The sequence below is a fragment of the Amblyraja radiata genome, chromosome 13 (assembly GCF_010909765.2).
Source record: "Amblyraja radiata isolate CabotCenter1 chromosome 13, sAmbRad1.1.pri, whole genome shotgun sequence".
Classification (NCBI taxonomy): Eukaryota; Metazoa; Chordata; class Chondrichthyes; order Rajiformes; family Rajidae; genus Amblyraja; species Amblyraja radiata.
Genome location: NC_045968.1, coordinates 49,708,399 through 49,734,829, shown reverse-complemented (window position 1 = coordinate 49,734,829; position 26,431 = coordinate 49,708,399). Strand labels below are relative to the sequence as shown.

Here is a 26,431-nt window from a genome sequence, read left to right as displayed (position 1 = left end):
GAAACTCAGCGGGTGAGGCAGCATCTATGGAGCGAAGGAATAGGTGACGTTTTGGGTCGAGACCCTTCTTCAGACTGATGTCGGGGGGGGGCGGAGGTGGGAAAAAGAAAGGAAGATGCGGAGACAGTAGGCTGTGGGAGAGCTGGGAATGGGAGGGGAAGGAGGGAGAAAGCAAGGACTACCTGAAATTGAAGAAGCCAATGTTCATACCGCTGGAGTGTAAACTACCCAAGCGAAATATGAGGTGCTGTTCCTCCAATTTGCGATGGGCCTCACTCAGGCCCAGGAATTTGCGATGGGCCTCACTCAGGCCCAGGAATGAATGGGAGGGGGAGTTGAAGTGCTGAGCCACCGGGAGATCAGGTTGTTTATTGCAAACTGTGTGGAGGTGTTGTGTGAAGCGATCGCCAAGCCTGGGGTTGATCATACGCTGAATAATCCAACCACATTTTTGTTTGGAAGTGGAAAGAAATAATAGAAATTTTATTCATTGCAACGTGTAAAAAGAGTTGAGATACTGTATTATAATTTTGCTGCATGTCATTGTGGTATATATCATGTCTTGATTGGTGAATATGTTTGTGACTTTATTTGAAGCAGAAATAATATGTGAATGCTTCATTGAGCATACTTCCGACTGGTAACTACGCACTTCATCCAAGCACATTATCGCACGCGTCATACAAGCCGTCTTAAATGACGACCTAAACTGTAATTTGGCAAACTATAAAGCTGCCTAGGTTGCCCTGCTGGCAACAGAGAAAAAAGGTTAAGTGAGAGCCCTGTCAGGAGTGAGCCCTGTCCTCATGGAGCCATGTCCCCGCAAAACACCGAGATCATTGCACTCACAGCACTCCCTCCGAGTCCTCGCCAGTGCAGGCAGCACATCCATCTTGTTTTTCGGCGACCTCACATTCCCCACTGTGATGGAAGACAAATAACTTATACCTTCTTTTCTCCCGCGGTTCGGACAATCGAAATGATCGCAGTCGGGGAGATCAAAGCTCCCGCCGTCAGCAATCGGAGCGGTTGAAGCTCCTGCGGTTGGAGCTCCCGCATTCGATCCCTAACAAAGGGACCGCCAGCTCCAGGATGTTAAAGCCGCAGTGCAGATGGAGATATGAAAAAGTCGCCTTAAAAGTTAAGATTGTTCAGGGCTTGGACACGCTAGAGGCAGGAAACATATTCCCGACGTTGGGGGAGCCCAGAACCAGGGGCCACAGTTTAAGAATAAGGAGTAAACCATTTAGAACGGAGACGAGGAAACACTTTTTCTCACAGAGAGTGGTGAGTCTGTGGAATTCTCTGCCTCAGAGGGCGGTGGAGGCAGGTTCTCTGGATGCTTTCAAGAGAGAGCTAGATAGGGCTCTTAAAAATAGCGGAGTCAGGGGATATGGGGAGAAGGCAGGAACGGGATACTGATTGGGGATGATCAGCCATGATCACATTGAATGGTGGTGCTGGCTCGAAGGGCCAAATGGCTTACTCCTGCATCTATTGTCTATTTGTCCGTCTATTGTCCATCGAGGAAAGAGATGAAAAGGTTTCCCCCCCCCACCCCCCCCCATAATACAGAATCTAAAGTACACTAAATATATACAAGTAAACACAGACTAAAACAGCAAACGAAAAAAAAGATGTGTCAGGCTGTTGGCGCGGCTGCCATGTACGGCGCCAGCACTGGAGCCAGCATGTGTTCAGTGAATACAATCATTTCCATGAAGAAGAACAAGTATAAAAAAGAGGGATGAGTTCCAGGTAACCTGCAATTTTTGAATTGATTACATTAATACAAGTATGTTCAATTTTACAATAAAGATAGACACAAAAAGCTGGAGTAACTCTGCGGGACAGGCAGAATCTCTTGGAGAGAAGGAATGGGTGATGTTTCAGGGGTCTCGACCCTAAAAGGGTGCCGCCGGTCCCGCTGAGTTACTCCAGATTTTTGTGTCTATCTCTGGAGAACATGCTGCCTGAATAAAGATCCCAATCTGAAATGTCACCTATATGTGTCCCCCAGAGACGCTGAGTTACTCCAGCACTGTGTTTCTTTCCTGCATTTTAGGTGTCAAATTTCTGGAAACTACCCAAACCTTAGTTGGACTGTTGCAATTGCTATATATGGCATTCTAGTATGTGGGAGTCTCTAACCATAACTGTTGTAACACCAGCAGGAATGTATTCTATGATAACTTTGTATTATGTTCTATTTCATTTTTTCAGATATTGACAAACATTTAATATCCATTATGCAGATAACTACTGTAACATTTACAAGTTGTACACAATTCTTCCTTCACTTTAAACCTCCCACCATTAAATATAAACCTACTTCAGTCTAAAAATAGCTGATTAAAAATGAACACTAAAGTCCATGCCAGATTCAAAATCTGCACTTCCGTTGACAAATTGCTACTTTTTGTCTGATTGTGGAGAGCTAAACCTAAAATGAAACAAAACCTCAGTGCTTTTAAGAGAGATGGGAAGATATTTTAAAAAGGCACCCCTCATGCACCTTTTTTATGTACCCTTCGAGGTAGTCTTGCAGAATATTCCGTGACAATTTTATTAAACGTCATAACTATTAAGGACAATCTCTTCTTGAACACAAATGTCACCTGCAGTACAGAGTAGATATTAAACTATATCTTGAATTGCTGGAAATACTCAGCAAGTTGGACAGCATCAGTCAACAGGTCAACGATGATCCACCAAAACTCTCATGAAAGATTGCTCAACTAAGAAAACAAACGCTCTTTCCAAATTCGCAGCCTGATCTGCTGAATATATCCAAAACCTGGTTTTGTTTTTTTTTTAATTTCCAGCATGTTTAGTTTATTGATACAGTGCGGAAACAGTCTCTTCGGCCCATTGAGTCCGCGCCGACCAGCGATCCCCACACATTAACACTATTCTACACACACTAGGGCCAATTTACAATTTTACTAAGCCAATTAACCAACTAACCTGTACGTCTTTGGAGTGTGGGAGGAAACCAGAGCTCCCGGGGGAAACCCACCCAGCTCACAGGGAGAATGTACGAACTTCGTACAAATGGCACCCATTGAACCCTGGCGCTGTAAGGCAGCAACTCTACAGCTTCACCACCGTGAAAGCATCTGTAGCGCTTTGCTTTCAAAATGTGTCATTTTGTTCCATCTCCTGCAGGAAAGTCTTCATCAGGATGGAAATCCGAAAGTACCAGAAAGCGCAGGCGAATAAGCCTGCTTCTGGTTTCCAAGTGGTTTACAACAAACACGTTTTGACTTTGGATGACCTGGCCACACTTTATGGAGAAAACTGGCTGAACGACCAGGTCAGACAAGAAAACAAAAGTTATTTTTAAATTTTCATCTATGAAAATGTTTCTCACAAATCCACCAACTTGGTTTGTGATGTGATTGAGAGATTGAATGTGTAATTAAATCTGAGCTCTATCTAGATTAAAGAAAGGTTGTATTCTTGCAGGTAGCCACAAGCCACACCCTCACTCAATTCCCAGTGGTACATTACTGAGTGATACTCTTGGTTACTAGGCACACACGATTTAAGTAAGATGGTTCCACCGTGGCAGCTGGGAAATTCATATTCAAGTCATTAAATAAATGCTGGTATCACTACTGGTAATAGTAAAATTACTGCATTAGCTGATTCACTGTTGGATTCCCCCAATGGAATTGAGCATTTGAATGCTGCCTGGCCAAAATGTGGCTTTATACCTGCAGAACTGCTGTTTTTTTCAGCCTTCTTTCAGCCACTCATTTCATTGGCAATTACATGTGAGCAGTAAATGCCAGCCATTCCAACAACATCACGCTCAACTTTAAAAAGGGCAACTTATTGAACTCTACCAATAATTAGTGCATTTGTTATCTTGTAGGTAATAAACATGTACGGCGAACTGATTGTGGATGCAGTGCCAGATAAGGTGAGCGTATGAACAAAAGTACTAAAAGTGTGACCTTGGAGTGTTTTGTTTTATCATCATTTTGATGTCATGCTTCACCCATTTAATAACAAATGTTCATGGTCGTTTGTATCTGTTCAAGTTTATGACCTCGAATCATCTTGCTCATGCATCTGTAAAGGATGCCAAAAATGCCAATCAATATTGCCTCTTTGTTGCCTCAATTTGTTAAGCCAGAGAATGCAATGACAATCAGAAAAGCTGCAGGTGTTGGAATTCTGAAGTAAACACAGAAAATGTAAGAAATATTCATCAGGTCACACAGCACCTGGGGAACAAGATTATTTTGGTCTTCAAACTTAAACCTGCTTGTCTCTATGCTGCATGAACAGTTTTTCTGGTGTTTTTTGTTTTTAATTCAGTGAATTACCAATTTGTACAGATTAGTTCTAAACTGATTGATTTAACTTGGGCTCTTTGCTACTCTTAGATAGGAAACCAGCGTGTTTGTCTCTGTGATGGCTATCCAGCATTGCACATGTGGAGTTTTGGTGTGTGTTGGATTTATCTTTGTTGTGCAATCAGGTAACTAATACTCACATGCAGAATGGGCATTTGGGACAGCACCCTGGCATGGCTGTTGTCTCACTGATCCAGCAACCAGGGGTTTAATTCTGACCCGTGCTGCCGGTGTGGAACTTGCATTGCCTCCCTGTGACCATATGAGTTTCCTTCAGGTATTCTTGTTTCTCTCCACCTTCCAAAGATGCGCAGGTTGAAAGTTATATGTTCTGTGTATGATGTGGAACATGATATTAAATATAATGCTAGTAAGAGTGCTGTTATGATCTGTAGAAACAAAGAGGATAAATGTCTAAAATTTCCTGATTTTAAATTGTCTGACAATAATCTTAGTGTCTGTAATAAGGTAAAATATCTAGGGCATATTATTACAGAACAAATGACAGATGATGAGGATATCGATAGGCAATGACGCATGCTGTATGTACAGGCAAATATTCTCTTGCGTAAATTTGGAGCGTGTGCAGATGTGGTGAAGATGTCGCTATTTAGAGCATACTGCACACCCCTCTACACTGTGCACCTGTGGTCGAACTATGGAAAAACAAGTTTGCAGAGACTAAAGGTGGCATATAACGATGCCATGAGAACACTGCTAAGGAAACCTAGATGGTGTAGTGCCAGTAATATGTTAGTGGCTGCAGGAGTCAGTACTTCAGAAGCTATCCTAAGGAATCACATGTATAAATTCATTTGCAGGATAAATGACTAAAAATGTAATTATTGTGGCCTTGTCAAACCTAAGGGCTAGCACTACACGCTACGAATCCCAGCTGTGGAGACACTGGTATCCTTGTCTCGTTGTAGGACATTGATCATTCTTTTAATCTGGATTTTTAACTCGTGTATTGTGTTTTTTTAATATAAATTATGATGCTTTTATAAGTGATATACTAAGATTGTATATGTACTTTATGATATTTTTTTAATATGCAATGCATTTTTTTAATGTAATGTTGCCCCTTGTCTGGACCTCGAGTCCGTAATAAAGATGATTATTATTATTATTATTATTATTAATTCGCCATTCTAGATTATCCCTAGACCTGTAGCTGAGTGGCAGAATCTCTTAGGTGGAGGGAGGTTTTGATTGAAGAATAGTTTACAGGGAACATTAATGAGTAATGAGATTGATCTGAGCACCAGCAAATGCTCAATAGCCCAAAGTGGTCTCCATCTTGTAGAAATATAGATGTTTGGAGTGTGGTTGTCATTTAGCGGTGTCTTGAGAGGGAGAAAAATCTGGGGATTAGAGAATGTTGGTTATCAGTCAGAAAGGTTTCTTTTCATTAACTGCCTTTTGCCTTTCTAGGTTCACTTCTTCAATAGCTTCTTTTACAAACAGCTTCAAACTAAAGGATATAATGGAGTGAAGAGGTGGACTAAAAAGGTAGGTCTCAAGGAAGTGGGTAGGGCAGCAAGCTGCAGTTGTGTATTTTGCTAGAATGAATGTTTTAATGAATGCACGCTGTGATTCTAGACAGAATTAAAGGTTAAAGATTAAAGGTTATTTATTGGTCACATACACCTAGGTGTAGTGAAATGCTTCTTGCCAATGCAGCACATAAAGAAAGAATACAGACATAACATTAATAAGAGATTTAAACATAAAGAACATCCCCCCACAATGGCTCCCACCATGAGGGAAGGCACAAAGTCCAGTCCCCAACCCCAGTTCACCCATAGTCGAGCCAATTGAGGCCTCCACAGTTGCCTGGCCGTTCTCGCCGGGTGATGGTGCTCCGGCGTCGGGAGAATCCTCACAGCGGCTTGGGACACCTGGAACGGCCGCTTCCGTACTGGAGGCCGCGGCTTCCAAAGCCAACAAGGCCGCGCCGGTTGGAGCTCCACTACTGGCGATCTCGTCGCGAGATCCCAGGCTCCCGGTGTACAGTTCGGCGCCGCCGCCCGCAGCTGGTCGCTCCTCAGACCCGCAGCTCCGCGATGTTGTTCCCGGCGGTCTCAGCTCACCGGAGCTCCAGCGCGGCGACCCAGGCAAGGCATCGCCCGCTCCACGATAGCGCTCCAGCGCTGTGCCGCTGCCGAAGCCGTGGTTCTGGGCGGTCCCCGACAGGAAACGCCGCTCCAGGCCCGCTGGTAGGCCGCGAGGACGGGTCGAAACTGCAGCCCGGAGAAAAGCTGCCTCTCCGACCAGGTAGGGACCCTGAAAGGTAGTTTCCCCCTTCCCCCCCCCACCCCCCCACATAAAAAAGTCTAGAACTCCAGAAACAAAAACACTTTAACTAACTAAAAATTAAAAAAAAGATGAAAAGACAGACAGCTGCTGGCTGGGCAGCCGCGCACAGGTCAGCGCCCCCTGTTGACATCCAATAGACGACATATATTGTAGACTGCAATATCCACACCGCACCTCTGCATAAAAATACTGTTTTCCACTTGTGTGTTTCGAATTTTGCGTGATCATCGTCCTTGAAATATATCTTTGAACAAAATTGGAATGCCATCAGTATCGATAACCATACCAGGCACCTAAATATTAAATATGGTCCTGATCCAAATTAATCTTGTGAACTAAAACTGACCACTAGCGAGTAATCAGAAAATATAGATTTATACATTTGTTGTTACACAACCTAAACTAAACGGTTCTTGCGTCTACCACGTCCACATTCAAGATACCAGCTACTCTGTGTGAAAAATCTACCCATCAACTGGTTATTAAACTTACCTTAAACCTATGTCCTCTAGTTTTAGATACTGCTACCCTGGAAAACAGACACTAGCTATGATCAGCCATGATCATATTGAATGGCCTACTCCTGCACCTATTTTCTATGTTTCTATGTATGCTATCTATGTCTCTCATAGTTTTGTGCACCTCTTATCACCTCTCGGTCTCTTTTGCCCAGCCTATCCAATTTTTCATTATAACCCAATTCCGGCAAAATTCTTGTGAATCTTTTCCACACCTTCTCCAATTTAATCACATCCTTCCTGTAGTGAGTAGTCTGTAGAACAGAAGCTGGGAAGTGAAAATAAGCTACATTTCTTCCAGGTTCATTAATTTTTTTGTTTTGCTGCCATGGATAATATGAGTTGAATGTCTGCCTTTCTGTGTTGTAAATGATTATTCGATAAAGAATTCTAAATTTGTCAAACTTGCCTTTTACTTCATTTGGGTTTTTTTTCTAAGTGATCTGCCAGCGCACCTACATTTAACTTTTTTCTCACTCTCTCTCTCTTGTCCAGGTGGATTTATTCAGTAAAGCCCTATTACTAATCCCTATACATTTGGAAATTCATTGGTCACTATTAACAGTTGATCTACCAAATAGGAAAATTTGGCTTTACGATTCTCAAGGCATCCATTTTAATTCCTGTGTTCAGGTAAGAGAAATAATGTGAAGAATTTCTGATCCCATTTTTTAATCTTTTGTTCCTGAAGAGAGTGTCATTTGCTGGTATCTTGATCTGTGAATACTGATATGAGCCCCCTATATTGAGGTGTTTTATTTGTGAGCCCTGATCAGCTTCCATGGTGGAATAGTCTATCAAAGCATGATCATTAATCATTCAACCATGGAATTCAGTCTTCTCTTCACATGAAGTTTTGTAGATTACCAGATGTCAACCACGACAAAGCCCTGTCAACTTGTATTTTGTCATCATTTTCTAATCCAGTTGATGAAGCCAGGTATAACAATCGCACTGTAATCAATGTATACAATATCGACTTGGGTCAGAGCCTTCCTTCCTACATAGCATTGTAAAATCCCAGAATTCTCCAAGGTATCTACTAGGTTGGAAAATGGTTAAAGGTAGATCTAATTTGATAAAAGACTGCCCAGCTATTTGGCTGCAGAAAGTACAATTACATTTGTGCAATACAAATATAGTCTGGAATGCATTTTGTTCCACCATCTACATTAAATTGTGGAATGATCAGAAAACATTGCGTTAGGTCAAATAAATCTTATTTTTGTATTGTAAGTTGCCATGTACGAACAACGAACTAAAGAATGAGTAAGTGATCCACCAAAGAGAATGGGGGGTATACAGGCAGATAAGAGTTGGTCATGGTATCAAGTTCGGCACAGACATTGTGGCCCTGGGATTTACAGTGTGTGTTCAAAGAGGCAGATAAAAAAATCTGTGCTGTGTTTTATAGGCACAGTGCTATGAATTTTCAACCTGTGAGAACTGCTGCACACAAAGGTCTCACGCGAAAGAAAGTAGAGAGAGGACTTGCTGATTGAGAAAACAAAATATTTTGTAATTACAGAATCTGGGCCACTTATTTCTTTGTGTAGGAAGGAACTGCAGATGCTGGTTTAAACCGAAGAGACACAAAATGTTGGAGTAACTCAGGGGGAAAGGCAATATCTCTGGAGAGAAGGAATGAGTGATGTTTCAGGTCAGACTGAGAGTCGGGAGGGGGAGATACAGAGATAAGGAAGTGTAGGGTGTGAGAACGTGACATCATAGGGGGTGGAGATCAAGTAAAATGTAGAATAGATCATTGTTTGTTAGGAGAAGGTAACAACAAAGCAAACATAAAATGTAATCAGGGACGGTCTGAGAACTGGGAAGGGGATGGATGGAGAGCGAGGGAAAGCAAGGGTTACTTGAAGTTGGAGAAGTCAATATACCGCTGGGGTGTAAGCTATCCAAGCGAAATATGAGGTGCTGTTCCTCCAATTTGTACTGGACCTCACTCTGACAATGGAGGAGGCCCAGGACAGAAAGGTCAGTGTGGGAATGGGAGGGGGAGAGCAACCGGGAGATCATGTAGGATTAGGCCGACTGAGCGAGGTGTTCAGCGAAACGATCGCCGAGCCTGCGCTGTCTACCACTTATTTCTTTTATCCATTTCTGTGTATCTTCAATTAGCCATTTGATCTTTATGGCTGCAGTGTTTACATGTTTAGTTTTACTGGTAAAAAGCCGGTAAATTATAGAGTTGTGTCCTTGAATGCAAACCACAGTTGAAGGAATTGGGAGAGATAGAATTCGTGCAAGGAAGTGGTGCCCAGGAAAAGGATCAGCAAAGATTTTATCGAGTGGAGTAAGGGCGTGAATAGCCTACTCCTGCTTTGATATCTAGCATTTCTGCAAACGACTAGGATGCCAAATGGCATGCTGACCTTTATTGTGGAGGAGGGAGTATTAATACCAAGATAAGGCGTTGACGATTTCCTTACTTGGAAGGTTGTGAGTCTTTGGCATTATCAGTCTAGAGGGCTGAAGCCATTAAGTGTATTCAAGGCTGGTATAGATGGATCTATGGACTTTTGATTAGATTTAGATAGTAGTAATTAAGAGCTGAGGGGTTTAGGCAGGAATACAGATATACTAGATCTCATTGAATGACAGACCAGGCTAGAAACTTATTGATGAAGTATCTAAGAAATCAGAATCTTGCCTGGTTAGTGGTGTTAACAGCTCCTGGCATAGTTTTCCCATTTTGTTCCATTGTATAATTCTTAGAAAAAACAGAGTGCAGCCAGATAAGCCAGGCGGGCAACAGTAAGAATAGGGAATCAGTTGAACAGTACAGGTAGTGCTGGAAACCTGAAATAATATTCACGATGGTCAAAGTTATCATCTTTTTACATTTTTCATATTCATTATTTCAATGCTGCCCACAATTAGCCTTGTCTTGAAGAGGAACATTGAGTAAGTATAGGATGGAGAAACAAAAAAAAAAAGGTTATATTAAAAAAATGACACAAAGTGCTGGAGTAACTCAGCAGGTCAGGCAGCATCCATGAAGAACATATATCGGCGATGTTTCGGGTCGAGACTCTACTTTAGAATGAAAGTTGTTCTGAATAGAATGCATTGAGTAGAAACGACTCTGGATGACTGATGTATAAATCAGAGGAAATTGGAGGAAGTGAGATTTGTCCTATTTCCCACAGCTAAGTCTCCTTGAATTTGATAGTTTGTCTTGTAAAATGTGAAGTGAGATTGTGAGGAAGGAGATTGGGACCAGGGGTATTTCCTTTAATGCCTGTGCATGGAACAAAAATGCAACTGTTATCAGATGAGAGCACTAAACACTCGTAGAATATTATTTGACAATTAATTGAAAATAATTCAGAATGTCCATGTTTATTCATCTCCATTCCTGAGAGGCAGGCAGAGTATCATGTATTTCTGTTACACAAGCACTGCCTCAGAGCCAAGATTGTTCTGCAATATTTGTGTATTTCAGTTGAAGCCTCCCTGCCTCTGGAATGACTTCTTTGAAATCCTGCTCAGCAGTTTCACATCAAACTGGTACAACATTGCACCACAACCAACATCTAGTTTACGGTGAAGGGGAAAAGATTTAATAGGAATCTGAGGGGTAGCATTCACACAAAGAGTGGTGGGTGTATGGAACAAGTGGCCTATAGGAGGTAGTTCAAGCTGGGACTATCCCAACTGTCAACAGTTAGACAGATACATGGCTAGGACCGGTTTGGAGGGATATGGAACTGGTGTGTCGCTGGACAAGTTGGCCGGTGTGGGCAAGTTGGGTCGAAGGGCCTCTTTCCCGCTGTATCATTTTATGAATCTATGAGACGCATTGCAATCCACATATATAATCTGCTTATAATGTCTTGCCAATGACACCTCAGCAGGCACATTGTTGTAATGAGATTTTCCTCGATATATTTAAATTAAAATAATATTCTGGGAACTACTGTGGAATACTGAAGTCATTCTCAGATGGATAGTCTGAAGAAGGGTCTCGACCCGAAACGTCACCCATTCCTTCTCTCCATAGATGCTCCCTCACCTGCTCAGTTTCTGCAGCATTTTGTGTCTACCATCGATTTTATATAGCATCTGCAGTTCTTTCTCACACACAGGATGTTTTTATCTTGGAAAATAAATACTTTAAAAAGTTAGCATTTAGAAACATAGAAAATAGGTGCAGGAGTAGGCCATTCAGCCCTTCGAGCCTGCACCGCCATTCAATATGATCATGGCTGATCATCCCTGGCTAAAAATACCCAGTATCTTGATGAATAATTGAATAATTGAACCATACTTTGGGTTTTAATTCCTTTGTCTCTACTGAGAGAAAGATGCTAAAGAATAACGGGCACCTCTCCCAGCCAGATGCACGTGGGACAGTCAAAGACTTGTCCCACCCTGGCCGTTGAAAGCGCGCACCACCAGACTCGGGAACAGCTTCTTCCCCTGTTATCAGACTTCTGAACGGTCCTTTCATTAGCTATGGCACTGTCCGATTCACCACTGCATCATTGCGGACATTGGAATTTGTCTATGGAACAGTTGCACTACAATGCTGAGAACTATATTCTGCACTTCATCTTACAATACAATACAATACAAATTTATTGTCATTTGAGCCCCAGTGAGACTCAAACGAAATTTTGTTTCCACAGCCATACAAACAAAAACAATGTCCTACAGACATACACACAATTAAGTTCACACAAACATCCATCACAGTGAACCCACTGTGATGGAAGGCAAAAGTCTTTTCTCTCCCCTGCTCTCCATGTCTCTCCCGATGTCCAAGCCCCAGGCGGGCGATGCTAAGTCCCACGGCCATTTTAGGCCGTGCCGGGCGATTTACGGCCCCGCTCCCGGTCTAGAAGTCTCGAAGTTGGAGCCCCCGGCGGGCGCTGGAATGTCCCACGGCCATGAAGCCATGCCGGGTGATGTACTTCCCCGCTCCGGGTCGTTCCAACCCCGCGACACGGGCTGGAGAAGTCGCGTTGCGGGAGCTCCGGGAAGCGGTCTCTCTCTCACTCCCCCCAGACCCGCGAGCTCCCGATGTCCCGACAGTCCACCGGACCTGCGGCTGCGTTGCTGGAGCCTCCGAGCCCCAGGAGTCGAGTCGCAGCAGCGAGTCACCACCGCTCCCCACGTTCCGAGGCCGGCCAGCCCCACGATGGTGAGTAGTCCGCAGCGCAGTCTCCCGAGCCCCCGGGTCGTTCAGGTTGGAGGCCGCTCCACGGTGCTAGGCCCCAACGACAACGGAGACCCGACAGGGAAAAGGTCGGGTCTCCCGGACAGGGAAGAGATTTAAAACGGTTTCCCCCTCCCCCCCCGCCCCCCACATATACACATTTAAAAACCAGTATTTAAAAAACACCAAACACTACATTTAACTAGACAAAAAATAAAAAAAGACAGACAGGCTGTAGGAGCCGCTGCAACGAGTCGCGCCGCGCCTTTGTTCTACTTGAGTTTGACTTGATTGTATTTCTGTATAGTATTATCTGATCTGATTGGATAGCATGCAAAAAAAAGCTTTTCACTGTACCTCAGTGCATGCAACAATTATATAACCTACATCTAAACCTCTTCCGGAGTTACAATAAGATTGACGATGAGTTTGTTTTTGATTTATTGCACTGTGGCTTGAAATTACAATTGTAAAATGGTCACTGTTTAGCTTATTTCTTTGCCTCTTTCTTTTGGTTTGTAGAACATTCTTAAATATTTAAAGACAGAAGCTGGTGAGCGAAATTGCCCGACATTCCTGGAAGGGTGGAAAGCTTTCGCCACAATGGTAAGGTTTAGCCAGGCTGATATGCTTCAACGTTTCAAAAAAGGTGTTGCAGGTGTCCCCCCAGCAAAGGAAAATGTAGCCAAGAATGTGCATGGGCTAAAATTGATGGGGCATTATTAGAAAGGCTAATTGCATTTAAAGTGGATATATCATTTGCTATAGATATTGTGCATTCTTGATTGCTGTAGGAGAAAATTGCAGTGGCTCTGGTCACAACCTTCCAAACTCTGGTCTGCACATATTCACACCCAGTTGTTTTCTCACATTCCCAGTTCTAATGGTCATTGGTCTGTCTTTGTGTGTGCTGCCTACCCTGCTGAGTTCTTCAGGGGTTCCTGTTTTGTTCCAGCAAGACACCCTTACTTTTTTGCAGGCCTTGTAGTAAAGGCTAAGCATCCCCCCCACCCCCAAATTGCTTGTTTAACTTGCATATTCTAAAACATTTTTTCTACAAATTCTATTATTTCCTTTTATTCCCTCAAAATGCATACTTGTAGATTTAGAAACATAGAAATTAGGTGCAGGAGTAGGCCATTCGGCCCTTCGAGCCATTCAATATGATCATGGCTGATCATCCAACTCAGTTTCCCGTACCTGCCTTCTCTCCATACCCTCTGATCCCCTTAGCCACAAGGGCCACATCTAACTCCCTCTTAAATATAGCCAATGAACTGGCCTCGACTACCCTCTGTGGCAGAGAGTTCCAGAGATTCACCACTCTCTGTGTGAAAAAAAGTTCTTCTCATCTCGGTTTTAAAGGATTTCCCCCTTATCCTTAAGCTGTGACCCCTTGTCCTGGACTTCCCCAACATCGGGAGCAATCTTCCTGCATCTAGCCTGTCCAACCCCTTAAGAATTTTGTAAGTTTCTATAAGATCCCCTCTCAATCTCCTAAATTCTAGAGAGTATAAACCAAGTCTATCCAGTCTTTCTTCATAAGACAGTCCTGACATCCCAGGAATCAGTCTGGTGAACCTTCTCTGCACTCCCTCCATGGCAATAATGTCCTTCCTCAGATTTGGAGACCAAAACTGTACGCAATACTCCAGGTGTGGTCTCACCAAGACCCTGTACAACTGCAGTAGAACCTCCCTGCTCCTATACTCAAATCCTTTTGCTATGAAAGCTAACATACCATTCGCTTTCTTCACTGCCTGCTGCACCTGCATGCCCACTTTCAATGACTGGTGTACCATGACACCCAGGTCTCGCTGCATCTCCCCTTTTCCTAGTCGGCCACCATTTAGATACAGGTGCACAACCTTTTATCCGAAGATCCAAATAACGAAAACCTCCGAATAGCGGACATTTTTTCGGTCCTTGAAGAAAGGTCCTTGAAAACGTTCACCGAGGGCGGCCCGCAGAGGTGACAGCGGAACCTCCGGTCGGTCCTCGAAGAAAGGGGAACTAAATCCCCATTCATAAAAGAGAAGGTGAGGGTATATTGTGCGGGAGGGTTAATAATTGACAATATGCTGCTGCCTGCCCGCTGAGTTAAAAAGTTCCCACGGTAGACTCACGATACACAGTGTATCGTGAGTCTTGCGTGGGAACTTTTTAACTCAGCGGGCAGGCAGCAGCAGATTGTCGCTCGCTTCAGTTTCACCCCACCTACACCCCTCTGCTTCCCGGCCATGTGTGTGACCCCTTCCCTCCCCTCTGCACCGGCGCGGGGGCTTTGCACTGTCTTCAAGTCGGCGATTGCAGCAGGACAGTGACAGTCACCGGAGACGTCAGGACCAACGGGACACCGACCCCCAGGCCCACTGCAAGCACGGAGATCCCAGAGACCCACAGCCAGCAGCAGCCCAGCCCAGCCCCGCTCCAACTACAGAGGAACCTGGGTTGCGGATGACGGGGCGCAGCTCGGGGCGTCGTAGGGGCCCATCGGGGAGCGGGTTCCTGTTGGTCTTGACGTCTCCGGCCACCTGCCATCCTCCGGGAACTGTACCGCCCTTGCAGGAGAGTGGGGTTGTTTGCTGTTGCAGAGGGAGGGGGCAAGGGCGGTACAGTTCCCAGTCTCAGCTCCAGTCCAGGGGGGTCTCATCGGGACACCGACCCCCAGGCCCACTGCGAGCACGGAGATCCCAGAGACCCACAGCCAGCAGCAACTCCAGCCCAGCCCCGCTCCAACTCCAGAGGAACACGTAGGGGCAGAAGCTGATGGTGTGCAAGGTACGTCTTGTTCTTGGGGTGGCGGATAAGGGGGCGCAGCTCGGGCTGTGGGCAAACAGCCACTTGTCGCCGTAGCGGCCCATTAGGGAGCGGATTCCTCTGGAGTTGGAGGGGGAGGGGGGTATTGTGCTGTTTGATCGCCCCCTGCTATCCCAGGGACAGGGAGACACAGCGGCTTTTTAGACTGGTGGGCAATCACTTCCAAAGTTCTGCCCACACAGTCAGTACACCTCTCCTACACTACATTTCATACAAACATTTATTCTGCAAGAAAAAACTACATTGAAGACTCAAACTCGCGACCGAGTTTACTGCCGGGATCAAGGCGCAAACTCGCGACCTTGCGGATATGAGCCGAGCACTCTACCACTGAGCCAGCCATTAAAATCTACGCTAAAAAAATTCCATTCCGAAGACCGACAAATTCTGAATTACGAAAAGTGTCTGGTCCCAAGGCTTTCGGATAAAAGGTTGTGCACCTGTAATAGTCTGCTTTCCTGTTTTTGCCACCAAAATGGATAACCTCACATTTATCCACATTATACTGCATCTGCCAAACATTTGCCCACTCACCCAGCCTATCCAAGTCACCTTGCAGTCTCCTAGCATCCTCCTCACAGCTAACACTGCCCCCCAGCTTAGTGTCATCCGCAAACTTGGAGATATTGCCTTCAATTCCCTCATCCAGATCATTAATATATATTGTAAATAGCTGGGGTCCCAGCACTGAGCCTTGCGGTACCCCACTAGTCACTGCCTGCCATTGTGAAAAGGACCCGTTTACTCCTACTATTTGCTTCCTGTTTGCCAGCCAGTTCTCTATCCACATCAATACTGAACCCCCAATGCCGTGTGCTTTAAGTTTGTATACTAATCTCTTATGTGGGACCTTGTCGAAAGCCTTCTGGAAGTCCAGATACACCACATCCACTGGTTCTCCCCTATCCACGCTACTAGTTACATCCTCGAAAAATTCTATAAGATTCGTCAGACATGATTTACCTTTTGTAAATCCATGCTGACTTTGTCCAATGATTTCACCACTTTCCAAATGTGCTGCTATCCCATCTTTAATAACTGACTCTAGCAGTTTCCCCACTACCGATGTTAGACTAACTGGTCTGTAATTCCCCGTTTTCTCTCTCCCTCCCTTCTTAAAAAGTGGGGTTACGTTTGCTACCCGCCAATCCTCAGGAACTACTCCAGAATCTAAAGAGTTTTGAAAGATTATTACTAATGCATCCACTATTTCTGGAGCTACTTCCTTAAGTACTCTGGGATGCAGCCTATCTGGCCCTGGGGATTTATCGGCCTTTAATCCATTCAATTTACCCAACACCACTTCCCGGCTAACCTGGATTTCACTCAATTCCTCCAACTCCTTTGACCCGCGGTCCCCTGCTATTTCCGGCAGATTATTTATGTCTTCCTTAGTGAAGACGGAACCAAAGTAGTTATTCAATTGGTCCGCCATATCCTTGTTCCCCATGATCAACTCACCTGTTTCTGACTGCAAGGGATCTACATTTGTTTTAACTAATCTCTTTCTTTTCACATATCTATAAAAACATTTGCAGTCAGTTTTTATGTTCCCTGCCAGTTTTCTTTCATAATCTATTTTTCCTTTCCTAATTAAGCCCTTTGTCCTCCTCTGCTCTGAATTTCTCCCAGTCCTCCGGTATGCTGCTTTTTCTGGCTAGTTTGTACGCATCATCCTTCACTTTGATACTATCCCTGATTTCCCTTGTTAACCACGGATGCACTACCTTCCCTGATTTATTCTTTTGCCAAACTGGGATGAACAATTTTTGTAGTTCATCCATGCAGTCTTTAAATGTCTTCCATTGCATATCCACCGTCAACCCTTTTAGAATTAATTGCCAGTCAATCTTGGCCAATTCACGTCTCATACCCTCAAAGTTACCTTTCTTTAAGTTCAGAACCATTGTTTCTGAATTAACAATGTCACTCTCCATCCTAATGAAGAACTCAACCATATTATGGTCACTCTTGCCCAAGGGAGCACGTACAACAAGACTGCTAACTAACCCTTCCTCATTACTCAATACCCAGTCTAAAATAGCCTGCTCTCTCGTTGGTTCCTCTACATGTTGATTTAGATAACTATCCCGCATACATTCCAAGAAATCCTCTTCCTCAGCACCCCTGCCAATTTGATTCACCCAATCTATATGTAGATTGAAGTCACCCATTATAACGGTTTGTCCATTCTGTGTTTCATTTACCTCCTGTTTCACTCATTTAAAATCATTTTTGTAAACTCTCCCTCTTCCTCACAACTCACTTACACATGGGGTATTATACCATGCCAATAGCCAAGGTATTTCAGATACACATTGAATTGTACACAGGTGTCTAGTAAAGACTAAGGTTTCTGGAATTTTGTCTTCATATCCTTTTGGGGGGTGAAGTGTTTTCTATGTTATACACCAGATAAATGCTGCCATTAGTAAACTTTGTAGTCCCAAGAGTCAAGTCATATGTACTTTTAACACAATAATAAACATATTTGCTGCAGCTTTATAGACCCATTAATGGCATAACACACAAATAATCAATAGTACAATAAATTAATAATCAGCAATATCCCTAAATTGTTCTGCAGTTTGTAGTGCTTGAAACTTTGTCAGTCTGTATAGATTTGTTCATTTCAATTTTTGCTATGAAAAATACATTTTGTTATCAAGTATACTGCACACTGCATATTATTATGTTATATTACATAACCTGAATCTGAAAGATTAATTTTAGAGACTGCTTTCGGTAGAAAAAAGGCTGGTTTAAACTTTAGTTGGACAATGTGCATTGTAGATGTCATATACAGCTGGAGCTGACTTTAAACCTCTTAACCTCATAGGCACATTAGAAATGGAAACTAAATTGTCAGGAGTGGTGGAAGGTTCAGAACATCTTTAAATGGACTGTTGTTTTATTTATCTATGCCTTTGTTCTTCTTCCCTAGTGCATTCCTCAACAAAAAAATGATAGCGACTGTGGTGTGTTTGTGCTTCAGGTAGGATGACTCTCCACCTTCCCTGATTTAATTGTGTGGTTGAAATGTCATGAAACCTAATGACTAACAAAATGTTCAAATTGCCTTCTAAACAATCCTGCCAGCAGTATTATATCTCCAGATTGTTTTAGACTTCACACACCAAAGAGCAGATTAATCTTGTCATAAATTTTATAACCCCTACACTGTTCAGGAGCCAGTATCTTTGTATCTTAAGTGAATAGTAGGGCAGAAAAACAAGCCAAAATTAGATCACAGAGAGAGAAATTGATCTGGTCTAATTGTTATTCTAGACTTGTAATGGACTTCCTGAATCATTTTCATATAGGATTGGTTCCTAACTACTGGTACCAGTTTCTATTTCCAAACATTAAGAGAATAGAGAGTTTAATTTAATATTGCCGGATCAGAACTTTCAGAACATCTCCAAACATTCCACGTAAAATATCCCACTTTACTGTGACTTGAGGGATAGGCGGTGGAAATCCAAAATAAATTATAGGCTGTTTTAATGTTTTTTGTTTCGTGTTTTTGTAATTCAAGAAACTATTATATTGCCATATATGTCCAAATATGTTCTTAGCATTATAAGAAATCAATCTTGAAATGCCTGGAATCTAGCATAAAATGCACCGGTCCATCAGAATCTGAAACGGCAAAATAGTGCTTAACAACAGTGATGATGTGCTGTGTGGTTATCTATCTATCTATCTATCTATATTACTAAAAGTCTGTTCTTGACCGGTTTTGGCCATCTGTGCTGCGATTTCCGAGAGAACGCCGCGACCTACGGCCGTCATTTTTGGCCACCTTGCTCAGAGCCCCCCTCCGCCGCATGTGTGCCGAGGATTTTTCCCGTCGATTAAAAATGACAGAGATATTAATGTTTTTACAAAATTCCCCATTCTCTCTGCTGCCCCCGCTGGCGGCAGGGGGGAGGGACTATAAAACCAGGAAGTGGTGTGCCACACAGTCTCTTCAAGATGGAGGAAGGCAGAGGGTCACGTTTCTCTGAGCTGTGAAAACACTGAACACATGTTTACTCAAATGTAAGTGCCCTTAGTGGTTCTAAAATGCTTGCAGAATGTGTCTATTGGTTCTAAAGCTTGCAAAATGTGTCTCTATTGGTTCTAAAGCTTGCAAAAAAATGTCTATTGGTTCTAAAGCTTGCAAAAAGAGTCTCTATTGGTTCTAAAGCTTGCAAAAAGTGTCTATTGGTTCTAAAGCTTGCAAAAAAATGTCTATTGGTTCTAAAGCTTGCAAAAAATGTCTATTGGTTCTAAAGCTTGCAAAAAAATGTCCATTGGTTCTAAAGCTTGCAAAAAAAATGTCCATTGGTTCTAAAGCTTGCAAAAAATGTCTATTGGTTCTAAAGCTTGCAAAAAGTGTCTCTATTGGTTCTAAAGCTTGCAGAAAGTGTCTCTATTGGTTCTAAAGCTTGCAAAAATATGTCTATTGGTCCTAAAGCTGGCAAAAATATACCTCTATTGGTTCTAAGCTGGCAGAAATATGTCTATAGATTCTAAAGCTTGCAAAAAAAATGTCTATTGGTTCTAAAGCTTGCAAAAAATGTCTATTGGTTCTAAAGCTTGCAAAACGTGTCTATTGGTTCTAAAGCTTGCAAAAAAATGTCCATTGGTTCTAAAGCTTGCAAAAAATGTCTATTGGTTCTAAAGCTTACAAAAAAAATGTCTATTGGTTCTAAAATGGTTCATACTAGCGCTCCAGAAAGCCCCTCCCCCTCCCCCTCTCCCCTGGTTGGCTTGGCTTGGGTGTGTCTTGAAATTGAAAGGCACTACTTACTGCAAATGGTGGCATGAAGTTGAAAGGCACTATTACTGCAAATGGTGGCTTGGTTGCTTTGGCTTGAAGTTGAAAGGCACTACTTACTGCAAATGGTGGCTTGGGTGTGGCTTGAAGTTGAAAGACACCACTTACTGCAAATGGTGGCATGAAGTTGAAAGGCACTACTTACAGCAAATGGTGGATTGGTTGCTTTGGTTTGAAGTTGAAAGGCACTACTTACTGCAAATGGTGGCTTGGGAGCTTTGACTTGAAGTTGAAAGGCACTACTTACTGCAAATGGTGGCTTGGGTGTGGCTTGAAGTTGAAAGACACCACTTACTGCAAATGGTGGCATGAAGTTGAAAGGCACTACTTACAGCAAATGGTGGATTGGTTGCTTTGGTTTGAAGTTGAAAGGCACTACTTACTGCAAATGGTGGCTTGGGAGCTTTGACTTGAAGTTGCAAGGCACTACTTCCTGCAAATGATGGCTTGGGTGTGGCTTGAAGTTGAAAGGCACTACTTACTGCAAATGGGGGGCGTGGGTGCATTGGCTTGAAGTTGAAAGACACTACTTACTGCAAATGGTGGCTTGAAGTTGAAAGGCACTACTTACTGCAAATTGTGGCTTGAAGTTGAAAGGCACTACTTACTGCAAATGGTGGCATGAAGTTGAAAGGCACTACTTACTGCAAATGGTGGCTTGGTTGCTTTGGCTTGAAGTTGAAAGGCACTACTTACTGCAAATGGGGGGCGTGGGTGCATTGGCTTGAAGTTGAAAGGCACTACTTACTGCAAATGGTGGCTTGAAGTTGAAAGGCACCACTTACTGCAAATTGTGGCTTGAAGTTGAAAGGCACTACTTACTGCAAATGGTGGCATGAAGTTGAAAGGCACTACTTACTGCAAATGGTGGCTTGGGTGTGGCTTGAAGTTGAAAGGCATTACTTACTGCAAATGGGGGGCGTGGGTGCATTGGCTTGAAGTTGAAAGACACTACTTACTGCAAATGGTGGCTTGAAGTTGAAAGGCACTACTTACTGCAAATTGTGGCATGAAGTTGAAAGGCACTACTTACTGCAAATGGTGGCATGAAGTTGAAAGGCACTACTTACTGCAAATGGTGGCTTGGTTGCTTTGGCTTGAAGTTGAAAGGCACTACTTACTGCAAATGATGGCTTGGGTGTGGCTTGAAGTTGAAAGACACCACTTACTGCAAATGGTGGCATGAAGTTGAAAGGCACTACTTACTGCAAATGGAGGCTTGGGAGCTTTGGCTTGAAGTTGAAAGACACTATTACTGCAAATGGTGGCTTGGTTGCTTTGGCTTGAAGTTGAAAGGCACTATTAACTGCAAATGGTGGCTTGGGTGTGGCTTGAAGTTGAAAGACACCACTTACTGCAAATGGTGGCTTGAAGTTGAAAGGCACTACTTACTACAAATGGTGGATTGGTTGCTTTGGCTTTTTTTTGGCAATCTTACTCAGTCCCCCTCCGCTGAGCAGATGCAGAGAATTCTTCCCATCAATGAAAAATAAAAGTGTTATTAGTTTTTTTTTTTAAATGTTGAGAATCTCTCTCCTGTCAATCACTCCATGAAAGCCACAACTTTTCCGGTGGGGGGGGGGGGAGGGGTTATAAAACCCGGAAATGTGGGTGTGGCTCAGTCTCTGCAAGATGGAGGAGGGAGAGGTCACGACTTGCTGTCTTTAGTGGCTTTGCACCCTACTTCAAATGGTATGAAACTGCACTTGAATTTGGTGGCCTTGCACCCTGCTAGAAGTGGTAAGAAACCCTGCTTGAAATAGAATTTCAAGGATTAGCCGTGAGTCAACTACCAGCCGTGAGTGAGTTGCCAGCACAACAGGCTTGATTGACTGAGACGCCAGCCCAAGAATCCATTTGGCGCACAATTTGCATACTAGCCCTCTGGAAACCTGTCCCTTCAGCCCACAACACCCATACTAGCGCTCCAGAAAGCCCCCCCCCCCCCCCCCCCAACTGACCACCAATATTAGAATTGGTGGAGAGGTGGAATATTGCGTTGGATGACCAGCCCTCCTGTGTGATGCTGGGACCCACTTAGTCTAGTTTTTCCTATAAATAAGAAGATCCGAGGTAACTGGATTTTCCTCGCATTAGCACTTATCAAGTATTAAGGTGCCAAATATGGGTTCTGAGCAAGAATCTTTAGCATTTTAGAAAGCTTGTAAAGCTACCAAATAACACTGTCAACCGTGCCATCTGGGCCTGAGTTATGCCAGAGACCTGGCCAAAATTCTTCCCTCCACTAATACAGGCCAAATTAAAAAATTGTGATTCATTTACTTTATTGCTGTATACAAAATCATCAACATATTATTAAATTATAGATATTGGGGGGAAATGGAACAAGTGTTCAATTTGCGTAAATATCTACTGTTAATTTCCCTTGTCCTGCCAATATTTCGAAGCATAATTTGTATGTTTTTGATATCTTTTCAATACAGTAACACAGTTTCCATTGTCCTTCTAGTACTGCAAGTGCCTGGCTCTAGGAAGACCTTTTCAGTTTTCTCAAAAAGACATGCCTGAAGTAAGAAAATTAATCTACAGAGAACTGTGTGAGTGCAAGCTTATGGAGTAGGCAAGCAGGATGAAGCTGACTGAAACTCCTCACAGGAAATTGCATTCCAGCAGATGGATGTGGCCAAAGTGGTTTGTAATATCTGGAAGGTGAAGAGGGACGAGACGGGAAGGGAGCGCTGAAGGACCAGTGCAGTGTTTACCTCCTTTCCAGGTGTGTGCATGGCCCAAGCATCTCCAGATTTGATAAAAGCACAACTTTGCTTGATTGCCCTGTTGCTGACAAATTGCATGTAGCAGTAGACTAAATGTAGACTTCCTTACAGGCTCCATATTCTGAGAACCTCTGAGTAAAGGAAGTAGTAAAAGTTACATTAACCTAGCAGGGAGAAAACTGAAGTCTTAGTGTAGAAATTGTCCCAGGTATTAATAAGTGAGAGACCCTCTTCATATCCACGGGGGAGATTTTTGCTGTTTCCATGGATGTTTAATGGCCATTAGGTCATTGTGTTGAGCTGCAGCATGTTTAAAAGTGAAAATAGTTTCATTCAAAAAGCAGTCATTCTGCAATCAATGCTGTAACTCTAACTTGTTTAAGCCAAACCAATTTCCTATTTAATTTTTCACATACATGTACAATAGGTTCCTCTGTGAAGCATTGTTGCTTCTCCATTGCAAGTGTGAAACATTGGAATGATTTTGCTGTGATGAATAATAATCCATTCTCAAAATTGATGTGTACATCTGCCTGGCTCAGTAATGATGGAAAATCCATCCTCTTTCTGACTAAAAGTATTGTTTTGTTGCATCTTACTTCTACTAATTTGGACGGATTACTCTGAAAGGTGAAGGAGCACATAGGGCATAGCCAGTCATTGCAAACCAGGATATAGTAAACTTAACTGTATTTTTTTAATTGAGTATTTGAAAGTGAACATTACTGGCAAGATTAGCATGCATCCTCCTCGGGTTGACTGAAGTAGGAAGAAGCTGGCCGCGTTGTACTGGTAGCAGTTTGATAAACTGAGGGCCTTTGAATCATCTCCAGCGGTACACAACTACTGTTGTGCACAAGGCATACTAGACAAGGACATGATGGACGTTTTGTTTTCAAGAATAATCAAGAACTTTCATCCTTATTTCAGGGATTGAAATAAAAATGAAGTCTAATTCCTAAACTGCCATAGTGGGATTTGATCATAGAATTTTTAGTCCATTACACTGCAGTCTTCTGCCTACTTTAATAATTCCATTTTCCCTTTTAATACATTTTATAGTTTGACATCAAATTATGTGAGATGTAACTTAAAACTGGCTGATTGATATAAACGTTTATTGATATCCTAGTTAAGAATTATAGGAATTGAGTGAAGTGTGTGAGAATCATTTTAAACAATGGTCACTTTGAAAATAGTGCAAAGTGTCATCTGCTATCATCCTACTGTGTTGAGAATTGATATTGCGCCTAGGTTTCAGATTTTCTAAAACCTGATTATTTTATTAATTATGTCATCTTTTCAAAATTGTGTTCAATCATACACTCAGTGTCATACACTCAATATCTGCACTGTATCTCTAGGATTCAAAATATTGTTTTCATATTCAAATGCTTTGTAACAATCAATTCTTTCAATTGTTTAAGGATTAAATCCATCAATGAGAAATAATTAGGAAATGCTGGGAATAAACAGCCTTTACTTGGTACAATAAAACCTTGCAATAATGGACCCGGGGGGGGGGGGAGAAAATTGTATCAGTTATTGCCGATTGTCTGCTATAGATGTCTGAGGAGGGTAACGTTTAACACAAGGCCGGCAGGGAAGAAACATGCCATTGGGGAGTGGGGGGGGGTAAGGCTTAAGCAAGTGGGAATTCACAGGCTGGGAAGCCGCAGAGTCCCATGCCCATCCCATGGTGCACCAGGGACAGGCCCAGTACTCAGGCCGCCTTCATGCTGCTCCCTCTCTCCACTCTCGCAACCAGAAGCACGGCACGTGGTGCCAGTTCATTAAGTAAGGAGTACAACGGGAGCCTCGTTGTATAGCGGTCCATTATTACGAGGGTTTACTGTACAGATGCTCCACGATTTACGATGCTTCGACATGGTATTCCGACTTTACGATGGTGCAAACGCACGGCAGCGAGCCGCACGTCACTTCCGGTCACATGATCGCATTGTATTAATGCATTTTCGACTTATGATGGGTTCATCAGAACGTAACCCCATCGTCGGATGAGGAGCAGCTGTACTTTTGTTTTCATTATCCAGGAAGGAATGTTTAAATCTGAATTTCCAGAATCTCCATAAGGGCATGCCAGTTGAGTTGGTGATCTTGTATTCAATCTGTATACAGAGTTTAGCAGTGGCAATGAAACATACGGCCAGGTGAAAAATGTTACATATATAAACATTAGTGCAATAACAGAAAGTGTAAGGTAGACTTTTTTTTAAACTCACAAAAGGTTGTAATTAGTTCTATGTTGTTATGGAATTGACAATAAAGTAATTGAATATTTAACCCTTTCTTTGGTACTCTTATTGTATCTCCCATTAAACCGTTTATTTCTCCATTAGCATGCCCTTCAGCACAACTAGCCCGTACCAACCAAGATGGCCCATCAAAGCTAGGCCTATTTGCCCATGTTATTGACAATAAAGTAATTGAATATTTAACCCTTTCTTTGGTACTCTTATTGTATCTCCCATTAAACCGTTTATTTCTCCATTAGCATGCCCTTCAGCACAACTAGTCCGTACCAACCAAGATGGCCCATCAAAGCTAGGCCTATTTGCCCATGTTTGGCCCTTATCCCTGTAAACACTTCCTATCCATGTACCTGTCTGAATGTCTTTTAAATGCTGTTATAGATTGCCTCAACAACCATCCTCTGGGTGATAATGGTTGCTCCTCAGGTTCCTCTTAAATATTGTCCCTCTCACCTTAAACCTATGTCCTCTGGTTTTCAATTCCCCTACCCTGGGTAAAAGACTCTGCACTCACCCTATCTATTTCCCTCATGATATTATACACCTCTATAAGGTCACCCCTCAGCCTACTGCACTCCATAATAAATTCCAAGCCTGTCCAACCTTTCCCTATAGCTCAGCCCCTCAAATCCTGACAATATGCTCATCAATCTTCTCTGCACTCTTACCAGGTTAATATCATCCTTCTTATAGCAAGGTGACCAAAATTGAACAGAGTACTCCAAATGTGGCCTCACCAATGTCTTGTACAACTGTAACGTAATGTCCCAACTTGTATATTCAATACCCTGACTGATGAAGGCCAATTTACCAAAACCCTTCTTTAACACCCTATCCAAATAGACCAGTCCTCTCCCCAGGCCCCCAACAGATTGGGGATGTCAACTCGCCTGGATTTCAGGCCAGTTCTACAGTCTGAAGAAGGGTTGCGACCTGAAATGTCACCTATCCATGTTTTCCAGAGTTGTTGTGCCTGATTTACTCCAGCACTTTGTGGCCTTTTGTGTATTAACCAGTATCTGCAGTTCTTTGTTTCTACTACTTATACAATAAAACTGTTTGGAAACAACTAATTGTCATACCGAGGATACAAGAAGAGCAAAGGTGGGTGACAATTAGAAAGAGAAGCATGGAGTGCAGGAGCCCCCGGTGGCTGTACCTATTGGAAACAGGTACACCCTCTTGCGAGCTGTCGGGGCTGACGACATGTCATGTTTGAGTAGCAACCAGGGACTCCAACCATGGTGCAGTGGCTTAACAGGGAACAGTGACATCAGGCAGAGCCATAGTGGTGGGCGACTCGATAGTCAGAGGTGCGGATGAGATTCTGCGGCAACAGTCGAGACTCCAGTGTGCTGCCTCCCTGGTGCCAGGGTGCAGTACCAGGGTCGAGGC

General features: G+C 43.1%; 1 protein-coding gene across 1 annotated transcript in view; it reads left to right on the top strand.

Annotated features, from left to right (window-relative positions):
- senp5 (SUMO specific peptidase 5) overlaps window positions 1-25,072 on the top strand; it is a 45,357-nt gene extending 20,285 nt beyond the window's left edge. The window contains exons 4-10 of the mRNA XM_033032056.1: window positions 3,169-3,316; window positions 3,881-3,928; window positions 5,802-5,879; window positions 7,700-7,837; window positions 12,906-12,989; window positions 18,148-18,198; window positions 22,499-25,072. Of these exons, the coding sequence (XP_032887947.1) occupies window positions 3,169-3,316; window positions 3,881-3,928; window positions 5,802-5,879; window positions 7,700-7,837; window positions 12,906-12,989; window positions 18,148-18,198; window positions 22,499-22,609 (658 nt within the window). The 3' untranslated portion in view covers window positions 22,610-25,072. The remainder of the gene's footprint in view (window positions 1-3,168; window positions 3,317-3,880; window positions 3,929-5,801; window positions 5,880-7,699; window positions 7,838-12,905; window positions 12,990-18,147; window positions 18,199-22,498) is intronic.
- The last annotated feature ends 1,359 nt before the right edge of the window (window positions 25,073-26,431 follow it).